This window comes from Sphaerodactylus townsendi, linkage group LG13 (assembly GCF_021028975.2).
Source record: "Sphaerodactylus townsendi isolate TG3544 linkage group LG13, MPM_Stown_v2.3, whole genome shotgun sequence".
NCBI classification, from domain to species: domain Eukaryota; kingdom Metazoa; phylum Chordata; class Lepidosauria; order Squamata; family Sphaerodactylidae; genus Sphaerodactylus; species Sphaerodactylus townsendi.
In genome coordinates, this window is record NC_059437.1 from 34,465,476 (window position 1) to 34,479,121 (window position 13,646).

General features: G+C 40.6%; 1 protein-coding gene across 2 annotated transcripts in view; it reads right to left on the bottom strand.

Moving 5' to 3' along the window:
* Positions 1–783: 783 nt before the first annotated feature.
* BCR (BCR activator of RhoGEF and GTPase) overlaps positions 784–13,646 on the bottom strand; it is a 101,720-nt gene continuing 88,857 nt past the window's right edge. Inside the window, exons 19-23 of one of the 2 annotated variants that reach the window (XM_048515126.1) lie at positions 13,155–13,294; positions 11,324–11,458; positions 10,504–10,609; positions 9,857–10,019; positions 784–9,244 (exon numbers count right to left, since the gene is read on the bottom strand). In XM_048515126.1, coding sequence (XP_048371083.1) covers positions 9,155–9,244; positions 9,857–10,019; positions 10,504–10,609; positions 11,324–11,458; positions 13,155–13,294 — 634 coding nt within the window. In that variant the 3' untranslated portion in view covers positions 784–9,154. Of the gene's footprint in view, positions 9,245–9,271; positions 10,020–10,503; positions 10,610–11,323; positions 11,459–13,154; positions 13,295–13,646 lie in introns of those variants that run through there. The other variant, XM_048515125.1, reaches the window with a different exon arrangement.

The window sequence follows — 13,646 nt, forward strand, 5'->3', positions numbered from 1 at the left end:
TTATCAACATTCACATTTAATTACAATATAAACAGTACGATACCCCAACATTAAGCAGAAAAGTTTGGGTAAACTGGATTGTTACTGTAAAGGGAGAATACTGATGTTTTTAGCTAATAGTGGCAATATAACCAGTTGCTGCAGGTAGAGTAGGGTTATCTCTCATTCTCCTACATCATGTGTTGACATATCCTTACATTTAAGTATTTGTAAGCATAGTGGGAAGGCCAGCTGAATTTACCAAATTCGTGTTTAAAGAAACAGTTCGTCATCCTGCAACAAACACTGAAAACATGGATGCACTGGGGAACGTCAGTGATTGTGTCTGCTAATCAAAATTGTGTAGCTTTCTTTACAATGTGACTTCTACAATGCCAAAATGGTAGCATCTAGGTCATAGAGCCACTTGCTTTATACTACTTGAGATGGCTTGGATTTTTTAAAAGAAAGCTATGAGAAGTATGACAACTATGAAAAACACATCAAAAGCTGACAAATGCTTTTTCTGAAGCAGAACTGGAAAGGATTACTATCAAGAGTATATATCAATTATGATATAGTCCCTTTGGAAGCTCTCAGCAGGGGCAAAGGAAAGGCATTCTGCATATTCTCAGAGGTGTTTCATCACAAATTCCATCGATGAGCCTTGCCACTCAAAAACAAGCGTTGGGGCAGAGCCCTGGGACCAGGGGCTCCAGGAAATGCATTTTGTTTTGTCTTCAAGAAATTTGTTGGCATTTTGTTTTATAAGTACAACTTGCTGAGAATAAAACACCATTTGAATTCATTAAACAGAGATAACAGAAGAAATTTATTTAACATTGTGTACAAACAAGGGCTACAAATACCTCAGACTTCTCTTTTCTCCAAATACCAGTTTCTCAATCCCTTTTCATTTCCATCACTTTTTTTTAAAAAAAATGACACTCTTCATGATTACTTCTCTGCTGCAGATTTTTGGACTTGACAGACAAAATCAATGTCTTTAACAGCAGCTCCGTGTGCTCAGCACCTCTTCAAAACAACTCCATTTTTTTCCTTTTCAGCATCAGCATATTTAGGATATTGAAGCAAGAAATGCTTTGAACATGAACCATGGCAGTGTTAAAACAGTGTCAACAAACATTAGTTCTGCAGTGGAAAACTGATGATCCACCAACAGCGACTTCACCCCCAAAACCCCTCTACAGCTGAAAATGTCAGCACTAAGCATATAATTTAATTGCATTTATATTTAAATAAATAGTTTTATTCATCTGCTTTCCTCTATTCCATATGAATTATAAATGCTTACAACAGTAGAAATAAGTAAAAGTTACAGATGTTACATAGGCAAGAAAAGATTCTCATTTAAAAGAAACAGGAAAATGCATATTTCATAGTGGCCTCAGATCTTAATTCCATTTATATTATCATCACAATCTCAGCGGTACCATATGGTTTCATGGTTTCATTTTATATTTTTACTACATCGTATTAATGTTATTTGCAAGTATATGCAGTGTAATATCTTCACCTTCCACACTGACATTGCTTAAGTAATTTTCAGACAAATACATTTGAGAGCCTATGTGTGATCATTCACCAAAAATAACCCTCAAATTTAAACCAAACACCAAGCTCTTGTGTACACGGTCACAACCCTCTGTATGTTTGAAAAGTTTCTCAGCTTATTTTCTAAAATAAAAATAAAAATCTCAGGACAAGTGTCTGTAAATAACAACAATATCACATAACACAAATCAGGCAAAATTACATGTTTTGAACTTCCATTTATTTTTGTAACAGAGGATTCAATATGCATTTCTCCCCTCCCCCCTTCCCCTCTAAAAGAGTGACGCTTTGGCTAGGTCACATTCATTGCCACTGTTTCATGCATGCACTGATGGACGATGTTACTAAAGAAACAGAATATTGAAGCATGGTTAAGACTCTGGGTCTCCCTGCTCATGTCAAAGGTTTGGGCAGGAGGATAATGATGCAAAACCATCTCCATCTTTCTTGCCATCAAACAAGCTAAAAACAAAGGCTGTCCTTGAGCTGAGATAGTCTTAATCTTTCCGTCAGTTGACCTACATTAGAAACCCCTGATTAATAAAATACCCTATCTGCTATTTCCATTTTAGACAACTATCACTTCCTAAATTCATTATAGCTTACTATGACTGTAATACAGTTTATGGACATACTCAAGAGCAAGCACTTCCTATGCTATCATGTGATAAACACAGCTACCACTTGATCACCACCTCAACATGTGAAATTGATGTTATCAGTTATCATATGGTGCTCTGCATCATTACACTTTATTTATGGAAGCATTTAATCAGTGGAATACCTGTCATCTCTTTTCTTGACCAATACACACATCTACTTTATCAAAAGTCTGAATTCTCATTCATGCTCATTTCTAAACAGAGTACAGTTGCTTCCTTGTCCAATAAAGACGAAAGTGTCACCTTGCACAAAAGATGTCTGTGTATGCAAGTACACTTCCCTCTCAAAACTAACTCATCTTTGCTGGCACAGGGAGGGTATCTCAGCTTGCCTTTAAGAAAGTCTCAGCAGGACAAATGTTTGTATAAAACAACGGTATCATGTAACACAATTAAGCAAAATTAAGCATTTTAAAGTTCCACTTGTAGAGCACACAATGAGACCATGTAATTCCCTGTTCCCAGATATATTGTGATCTAGGTTAGTCTGGAGATTCAAATACATAATCATAACCTATAAGGTCATTTCCAAATCCAACTAACAATCAGAAACAACATCCTGATTAAAAATGATCCTTATCAAAGGATTCTAAACCCTGATTTCTAATGAAAGACAGACTTGGCTATGCACCAAGTCAGTTATTATGCCTTAGGCATTAAATCCACCTAAGCAAATCCTGCCAAATGTTTCTCTCTCCCTTACCACTGACAATAGAGCATCTGCCACCTTTTCTAGACAATCTGTTGTTAAACATCATCATTCTTACAGTTAGGAAGCTCTTCCAGTCCCCATCCATTCCAGGTTGGACTAGAAGTGACCCATGCAAGCTTGTTTCTGCTTTAGCTATGTGATTTTTTTCTTGTAGGAATGAATGGCAACCATTCACTTATACGCAAGGAACGCACTGACACGGGAGCTAAATCTCAACCTAATGACTACCAGTTTTTTTGGTGAGACACATTTTGCCCTTCCCTCAAAAGCCTAGCTGATCATTTACTTAGTCTCAATGAATTTAGGAGCGTGGTTCTCAGTGGCTCCTGCTATCTGCATAGTTCTGCACTATATATACAGCCCTGCCCTGGATTCAGTTTTTTTTTGGTCATGCTAAGGTGACACAAGTGAAACCTAGCTTTTTTTAATACTGGAAAATAGCTAGCTTTTAAATGTTGTAAAATAGTTGCATAGATCACCAGCACAGAATAGTTGCCAGTGTTTAATCTACTTGTGAGATCACAACTTAAGAGTAAGAAAAGAATGACAAAGGCCACATGCAGTGTCTTGATACTGCTCATAGTCCTGTTATTCTGACCAGTTTCATTACTGCAGAAACATCAGAGAGAAAAATCTGCACAGGTATTAAGGGAGTGAGGCTTATCAAACAAACACATTTGAAAGAACAATGGCTATACATTCCCCTTGAGATAACACCACTAGCAACTGTTTTCAAATGCAGAATACACCATGGGGTGGAGCAGATTCATGGTCAGAGCCAAGGATGTAGCAGATTGGAAGATCAGGCGAACAGAGAAACATGGGAATGTATTGTCGAAGGCTTTCACAGCCGGATTCAACTGGTTATGGTGGGTTTTCCGGGCTGTGTGGCCATGGTCTGGTGGTCTGGCAATGGTCTTGTTAGGAACAAGATTCACCAGACCATGGCCACACAGCCCGGAAAACCCACCACAACCAAACACGGGAATCTCTACAGAATGCTGCATGAGAAACAATGTCACACCTGATTCCACAAGTTTGGGACAGATGATACCTTAAAAGGCATATCTAAAGATGTTCTATTAAATGTATTAGAATCCAAAGCGGCTAATAACAGCCAAACACATTCGACTTGTGACCCAAAATCAACATAAAAAATTCAGATTTGTTTTCCCAAGAGTGTCCATGGGGAGGGATTTCCATAACTGTGGTTCAATCTGTCAGGACCCCCTTTCCCACACAAGATGAGCCCTTCTTGTGTGGATGTGGTGTATGGCTGACACTCATTAAGCAGTTGGAGTACTCTTGATCATTTTTAAAGATCACAGTAAGACAAAGAGGTAGCATATTAAGGACCCTAATGAGTGCTTGAATGTTTTAAGTCTCAAGGCATCAGTTTATCAACTGATAATATTCTATGAACCAGGGAGTGTTCTGTGCCCCATATCTTTCAAAACCACAGCATAGAAGAGCCAGATAGGGAAACTGGAACCACGTAAGTGAGAAATAACTGGCTGCTAAGATTTCCAGAAATGTATATTAAGGTACAGAAATGGGCTTCCAAAAGATTCTGTAGCAAGTCACTGCTATCCTTGGCTTTTATATGACTCAATACCTCCAAAATCACATACTCACCAATTTGAAAATCCAGTTTAAAAGCCTGATCACCCACTTATTTCAAAAGCTCTAGACATGATGACCTCTTCAACTCAGTCATCCCCACTGTAGAACCAGTACTAGAGAGCCAATTTCCTGGTTGTGGTTTTCAATTGGGTTGAGATGGCTTGCCAAAGTTCATCCTTCAGAGGAATAATGACAAGAAAATGAGAGAAGTTCCCTCATAATCTTAATACTGGTAGGGTCAATGCCTGATCTGCTTCTGCTGTCCATCTCAGGAAAGTTTTTTTTTTCAAAATTTGTAGACCAAATCTGGGTTTCTCTTGTTTATAAACTCATGAAGGTAGAAAAGATTCTGTACCCTTTAAACAACAAAAGGTGAATTTTTCTTGGCCAAATCCCAAACCACCTTATTTAAGACATCTACTTAAAAAAACATAGGAAATCTTCCCCGATCCCTTGAGCCGTATTGAGGGGAAAAAAAAAAAGGACGCACTTAGAGATCAAAAAAAAGTGTTGCTTCTGGTCCCCTAGTCTGGAATATGCTTAAGGTCTCCTTCCTAATCCATCATCTTACTCCTTCTCTGGAGGACTGAAGGAGAAGTCTCCAACAAGATTGGCTGAGCTGTCACAGCAGAGATCTTTGAGGTCTCTCTTGCATTTGTCAGCGTTGATTCAGCTCTTCCAATGGGAAATGCATGATAGTGCACACACCAACCTGGTGCCCAGACCCCTTATTAAACCCCACTCTGCCTGGTGTAGAGAGAGGCATTGGGATTATTAGGAAAGGAGAAAGAAATATCAGTCACATGTCCAAACCAGGGCTTACAAGGTGGCATTTGTTAGTCTGGAAACAGGAAGCCAAAATCCATGGTCTTGCCAAGGCAGTCTTAGTCAGGCAATGGGGCAGAGATCTCCTGAAAAAGGCAATCCCAGTCTTTACCACCATGGGGTAGTCTCAAGTATCACCCTAATCTGGGTCACAAGAGGATGAAAGGCCATCATGATGTGAAGACCAAGCTACTGAAAGGCAGCTATGGTGGTTTTAAGAGTACTCCAGGTAAAGGCAATAAAGAAGCTGCACTTAAAATTCAGAATAATTTTTTTCTAAAAGCCTTCCCTGGTTAATGCGTCAAAAAAAGAGAGCAAACTTGCCCTTCAGATTATTTTAAATTGAGTGCTGTTATTTTTCTTGCCCAAAATCACCACTTTGGAGGAAACTGTTATCAGTGAACAACCATTTGTAGTTCGAGGAATTATGCAACCTCTCCTATAGTCCACATGTCTGCATTTAAATATTAGCCCGGGTCTGTACAGAGAAAGCCTCCACAGCTACCCCTCTTAAAGATTATAGACAGCAACTACCTTGCAGTTATACAATATGCAGCATTAATTCAATATTAACATTTCAATTTTTATATAAATTAAAAACACAAAAAGGCAGGCAAGATGAATTGGCACAATCTTTGTAGTATTGCTTTTCCAGTTTTAAACTGCAGCCCTGGATTATGGAATAACAAACAATGAAAGGAAGAGCAACAGAGTGATCAGGCCAAAAAGGTGTGAGAAGCCCTTAAAAACTGAAGCTTTCAAAAGAAGCCCCCCAAAGTACAACATAAGCTGCTATGTTTTCGTTGGCAATCCAATCAATGCCTTTTGCATCACCACAGTCCCTCTGTGTTCACATGGCACTGGCCCTCTACAGTTGGATAAGACAGGAGAGGGTTGGGCTGCCTGCAAACAGTGAGAAGGGAATAGTTACTATTTGCTTCTACCATTTCCCAGCTGCATGCACACCCTGGGATGCTCTCTAGAACAAAATACAGATAAAGGTTTCCTTTCAGACTAAGGGCAAACATCGGGCTTCTGTAAATCTTTTACTGTTTTATGTTTTAAAATAGTGGGTTTTTTAAGTGATTAAATATTAAATTATTGTATTCACCACCCTGAGCCCTTTGGGGGAGGGCGGTACAAAAACTTTAAAACATAAAAACATAAACATAAATCTAAAGAATGTGTCCAGACAGAAACGTTAATGATGGAACAAAATTAGGGACAGGATGATGATGCAACGTAAGAGAATCCTGGTGCCTTTGGTCACTTGGACAGATGGTCCATGTTGCCTCCTCCCATTTCTATCAGTAGACCAAACTAACACAGAAAAAATGGTTCAGTTCAGTACACTTAGGTCCTGTAACCACTAAGTGATCCCTCTGTCCTTCAGCCCAGTGTGACCACTCCCCAAATTAAAAAATGGCAGCTTGTTTTACTGCTTTGATAATGAATGAATCCAGATTACGGGATTCTCAATTTCCTGTGCAGTACCCAATGGGAGGGATGGAGCAATAGCCTGCTCATTCACCTTCTACCTCAATAAGTCATACCCCTTTGGAGAGGTTCCCCCCAACCCCCCAACCATTGGCCTGGAAGAACAGGTAGATGAACATAAGGAGACAAAAGTACGCAGACCATTATTAGGCAAGGTTGCTTATAGACAAATACAGCAAGGCAGAAAATGGCAATTCAGACAACAAGCCACTTGCCCTAATATGATCCAACTGCTTTTAAATAATAAATAATTAAAGACCAAGCCAACTTTAAAAGCACATTTTATATCTTCCAAATTGCTTTGCAGAACCTTCCCAATACTTTGTAAACCACACTTCTGTAAAGAGTAACTAACGGATTGAGTCAACAGCAAGAAAACAGGAGAAAGAACATTTGGAAAGTAGTGGAATTATTCAGGCAAAAGGTTGTTGCTGCACAGTATCACAAACAGAGGTTTCTACAGCTGTGCCCTGGCAGGAAAAAGCACTAAGCGATATTAAATTCCTACACGAATAATTCCCATTAGCATGAAAAACACTGACAAAGCCAATGAAGCTTCTTTCTTTCAGAATTTGTGATGTCACAGTACCAAAGGCAGCTGGCATTATGTCACAGTAAGAATCAGAGCAGTTGTTGAAACAATTGTTTCTCTGCTGCTTTTTATTCTCATTTATTAAGAACAGTTGTCTTTTTTTTAATCGGAACTCAGAGGTACTAGAGTCTTTTGGGGAAGTTTCCCCCCCCATTCCACCCAGTAGAACTCGTTAGTCCTCACACTCTGAGCAAGAAGTGGATTTCTCTTCTTTCTTGTCAGCACTCCATTTCTGACCTTGGCAAAGTTGGTGGTAGAATAAAGCATAACTAACCATTATGCTGTATGACTGGGGGGACAGGAACAAGGACAAATGAAATCTCAGAGCAAAAACAATCCCTGTTTGCCTGCTCTGGGACTCTGCAGTTCGTTCATGATTCCTACTCCGAGTACTGACTCTTTTTCAGTACTATACTTCCAGAGGTGGCTGTTTTAGTGCTAATGGCATGGGCAGTTTATTCCACTACAGAAATGTCTGCAATAACCTTAATTATAAACAAGAGTTTCAACTTCTGAAAAAATACAAAATTCTACCTGTTCATCAATCGCCAGTTGTATAGGATATTAAACATCTTATAAAAACATTCCTATTTACCAGAAAAGGAAGGGGTGTGGAAAGACACTGTTCATAAGCAACATACAAAGTCTCGGGAAAGAAAATAAAAATTCAAGTATCAAAAAAGCTATACTGAGAAAACTTTAGTTTAACCAGCCCTAAACACAGCCATTGACTAAATCTAGATCTTGGAAAAAATCTTTATGAAAAACGCATCGTGTTTATGCTGGAGAGTCAACATGGGCAGATAATCAGAAAAAGTTTTTGTTAGAAAACCACAGATGTGAAGGCTGCTTTTACATGTCATCCAAATACATTTGAAAGGCCTGAAGTTTCTAGCTAGTCTCTTGGACTCGTACTGCCTGTTTTTGTTTTGGTCCAGACAAAAAGAAAAGTTTGCTAATTATCCTTGTATTTCCCTTCCTTCCTCAGAATTATTTTCATATATGGACCTCTATATAATAGACTAGGGTCTGCCTCCTTGAGCAAGTCACTCTTACAAAGGGAGGGGGGAATCTGAGAGACTGAAAATAGTGTCTCCTCCTTTATGTGTCCAAGCAAAGAGGTAGGTAAGGGTAGGTAAGAAATATGAAACCAAATCAATTAAGGTTTGTATTTCCAAGGAAATGCCACATGGATGAATGACCCTAGATTCTGTATTCAATTAAAAATAGCAGCCAATAAAGCTACCTATTTGACACACTCTTTTGTTCCATTTCCTTTGTCTTCACAGCTGGTCCAAAAAGACATCACAAAGCTTCCTAATGATAACTGAATTAATTTTAAAACACACACACGTATCTTGGAAACTTGCTCTCTGATTAGCCACGAACACAGTTCTTGCTGGCCACCACTTCCCTCTTGTGGAGGAAACTCACAGTGTACTTGCTCTGCCACCTGGCATGGTCCTTCCCACCAGGGGTCAAACAGGCAGGAGTCTCTCTCTCTCTCTCTCTCTTTCTTAATCTTCAGCCTGTCTTTGCCAGACAAAACAGAAGGAGGACTTGCTTCCCCCATGTGGACAAGGACATGCCAGGAATGTCTAGAAAAGGAATGGTTTCTCTCTGGTCCCCAGAGCACGCAGTGCACCCCAAGGGCAAGTCCATAAGCCCCTTCAGTGCTCAACAAAGCTTCTACACTTCAGTGGAGAATAAGATGCTCTGTCTTTTGCTGTCTGGTGTAGGGATCGTCTCTAGTTGCAGGAAGTAGAGGAGAACTTGAACCTGCAAAGTACAGACGACACAGAATCAAGGAGTGCATTGTGTGAGGCCAGAACAATGTCAGAAGCAAAACGAGGCAGTTGCTGCAGGCAGCAGAATTTGAACTCCAGATAAGGGAAGCAGCACAGTGGGCAGAGACAACAACCATACTGGGGCACATGATCCACTGACACACACAAGAGACTTAGTGGAGGAGAACTTCTTTGTGGCTTGCATCCCAAGTTAATTAGTGGCGGCTATGGAGAAGAAACAAGCCACAATATTCTGGGCTCACCTGGGATAGCGGAGTGTTCAAATACTCACACACAGCTTAATGGATTTCCTGAGGCAAGACATGTTTTTGTAGACTGATCAAGCAGCAGTCATAGCACAGTTCCCTCTTTCCCTGATATCTTCACTGGGTATCAGTGCTAGGAATATCTCCACAACAACACTGAAGCAGATAGGGCATCATGCGACCCTGCTTTCTTCCCTCCCTGTGACCTCCACGTCCCTCAGTACCTCCACCACTCCAGCCAAGAACAAACCTAAACTCTGCCAGGCTCTCCCTTGGCCTCGTGTGTCCCACAGACTCAAGCTGCAACACTTTTCCTGGGCTGAATCACTCCCTTTTACCTGGGACATAACTTCTAGTGACCAGCTATCAGCCATGGCTATGGGTTGGGTAGGATTGGCAGGGATCTTGCTGTCCTTCTCAGATGGCCTGAGCAGCGTAGGTCCAAAAACAGTTGCCAGATTGTGCAGGGACATCTTGTTGATGCTTTCCTTCTCAGCAACCCTGAAGGAGTTTGGGGAAAAGGTGGGGAGGGGGAGAGAGACAAACCCATTTCAACACCTTGAAAGAGAGCTCATTCATACCACGTATCCTAATACACAACAGTGTATGCTGTAAGAAAGCAAGGTGAGGCAGCATCAAACATATTTGTGAAGGGCTACCACTATGGGCAAAATGAGGATCAAAAAACAATTTCTGTTGGAACCCAGCTGAAAAGAGACGTTTGGCTGAACAGCACATTTTAAACTGTCAAAACTGTAAAATGAACTTGAAATAAATAAGATATATTGCTTGAAAATTTGCCTTCTGGAGACATTCATCAGACATGTTATAATACCAGTCCTTCATTTTTCAGTACCATCTGATCACATACAACTTGGGTGCACAGTCAAAAACACACTAAGCATCCTGACACACAATGTCTCTCCCAGGCAGAGACATTGTGTGGATAGATGTTCACAGTTTTTCCCTTCAGCATTGGCATTACCTCTTCAAATGGTCCAATAGGAAAAGGAATGTGACAAGATTAGGTTCTGGAAGAGACAGCAGTAGGTTCAGCATACAGCTTTCCTTTGCAATGGGATCCGAAAGAGCTGCAGAAGAGACACAGTTTTTAATAGAGGGAAACAAGAGCTTTTCCAATGTACTGTTTCACAAGACCTTCAAGTGAATATATATAATGTGTTGTGCACTAACATTCTAGGAAAAGCCAAGTTCATTCCAGATGAATTTCTACTATTTCTGGATATCCTAAGCTCAGTTGTCCATACCTTCCTTAGGAAGCTTTATCCTTCCCTCTGAAGGGTACTCTTCCAAAATTGAGTTGATCCAAGTTTCACTTTGTGAAAAGCCCTCTAAAGCAACAACCACAGTGTGACATGGAACAAACTCAGACTCACAATTCAAACTGCAAGATACAGAACTGGTGCTATTAAGGTGCTATTAAGCTCCATCTGCTGTGCAAAACAGCTTGCAACAAAGGGACCCGCTAGGTCTGAAGATCAGGAGATATGTAGACTGACAGATTAGGATGGCCTGAAAGAGCATACCAGATCCCTGAGAATAAGGATTCACAGATCAGCAGCTGACAACCTCCCAGGATGTAACTTGCACAAGCAGGGAAAAGTTTTGTTTCAACTTTGGGTCATTAGTCGTTGGGTAAAAGAAGATCAGCCCTTGCTTCCCGCTGCACCAGAGCTAGTTGCAAGGCTTCTACCATCTTGCATTGGATTTTCCCACTATTGATTAGGCAACCCTGGAAAAGAATGTTGGTTAGCTATTGAACTCATGCCTATGTCAATACACACCAATGCCTTCAGCAAAGTTGGGATAGAGTTCATCTGTGAAGAGAGGCTCAGGCAGTTCTCTGAAATAGAGCTTTAGGGTCCCTGCAATGGCGTTGACATCCATCTCATTCATCATGACAGAGACATCTTTGTTATCTGAAAGAGGGCACATGGAGGAAGGAATGAGGGAAGTAAAGTTTCCAGCGCCTCATATGATGCTTTTGATGTTCCCTTTGCTAAAGTGCTTGATGAATTTGGATACCACATTAGTGATCCTCCCAACGCTCTCACATCTCACACTCAGAATCCTTCCTCCATTTCTCATTTAGTGATAACTGTTGGTTGAGACATCTGAATTAAGCAAACCACTGTTACCAGAAATCTGGATTGCCTCCAGATTTTTTTCTTCTAAAGTTTTTAACCCACTTTTCTGCCCTCATTAGGGCCACCAAGATGCTAACTGGTTAAAAACATAAAATAAAAACATATATTAAAACAATTAAAACCAAACAAAAACACATCATTCAAAAATAGAAGTTTAAAATACACATACACAAAAACAACAATTAAAAACAGTGTGGGGAGGATGGATCACCAAAATCATTTTTTAAATATTAAGACAATAAGTCCTTTAAAAAAAAGGCAAGATACTAATTTTAAAAGGTCTTCCCAAAAAAATCTTCAAATGGTATAATAATAGTACCTGACATAATTTCCAAGGAAGGGAGTTCTAGAGGTTAGAGGAAGCCACCAAAGTGGTCTTTGTGAGGGTCACCCAACATACCTCTGGAATGTCCTCAGATAGTACTTTATCAGACAGTGTCAGAGTTGGCCAGGTGTGGTTGATGGAGGTGGCCTTTCAAGTTCTTTGAGATGCAAAAATTTAGGACTTTAAAAGGTCAGAACTAGCATTCTAAACTAAGCTCAGAATAAGGAGCCAATGTAGTTGGTGCAGAATAGATAGGTGTTACACTGTCAATTTTATTCAAGCCAGAGGTCACAAGCAATTTAACACTCTTGTGGAGGAAAGGATGATTGGACATGGTGCACCATACCATACTGAAGTGTGATGGTAGTTCGTGGAACTCTTACACTTATTGTAGCAAGCCACTGTCAGAACTCTGGCTGCCACACTCTGAACTGGCTGACATTTCTAGTCAATCCAGTTTTTCACCTTCACTTTCACCAGATACCAGTTAAGCACACCCATTGCCTCCCTGGAATTAGATGGAAAAGAGAGATAGAGTTCTGTGTCATCAGCTTGCTGATGGCAACTCACTCTAAACCCTCATGTTTCCTTTTACCAGGTAGCTACTAAACAGTATGGAAGGGAAGATGGAACCTTGTTGGACCCCCTCCAGCATAATTTTCAGAAGCCCAACTTCAAGGAAAGTTCAAAACCGTTCTCAATATAGAACACCACCAACACTCGTTCCTGCAGGCAGTTCAGAAAAATCTTCCTAGACTGCATGTGAGGGATGTGGAAATGGTTCCACTCCCCAAGTTGGTGTCACAAGATAGCGTCAATGAACTGTTGCTATTCCCCTGGCCTTTGTCCTATAAGTACTGTAAAACACCATCTCATCTGAAGTGCAGTGCTATTTGAAATCAGTATGCAATTGCAGGGCGACCTCCTTTGGCCATCTGAGGTACTGTTCAACATATTAATAAGGAAGCTGGAGTTTGTTGAGGGGCACAAGCAGGTATGAAGTGTAACCATGCTGGATACATACTAACTTTTGGGCTCTGCCATAAAGCGGATTCTGTGGCTGTTCCTGGACGCCTGCTGAGTTAGACTGACCATTGACTTCAGTGGAAAAGGAAAAGGAAAACCTCACAAGCATATACTCACTGACATCAAAAGCAGCTTTCAAGGCCTGAATATCGGTGGCAACACCAGAGACTCGATAGATGCCCACCTCCTCCATGCCACGGCGCTCAATCTCCTCCACACACTGACGTACAATGTAAGGCACCTTTGACCTCTCTCTCCTGTAAGTTTAGAAAGGCAAAGGGGTATTTTAATGTGAAACTGTTTGCCTGGAAGATACTTGTCCATTCAACCCCCCATCTCTGCAACCTTTCATTATTAGGATCTCATTCAGAAGTGGGCAATCCCCAAGAAACTGAGTGCCAAACTACACACTAAGACCCCCTAGGGATCTGTTATTGATCCTTCTCTATTTTCTTTCTACATATTGTCTCTGAATGACTTGATCACATCCCAAGGCTTTTAGTAGCATCAATAACCAGTTTCCAGCACTCTCCATCTCCACTGCTGAACTTTCTCTCTCGTACTGTCAAAGGCTTTTACGGCTGGATTCAACTGGTTGTAATGGGTTTT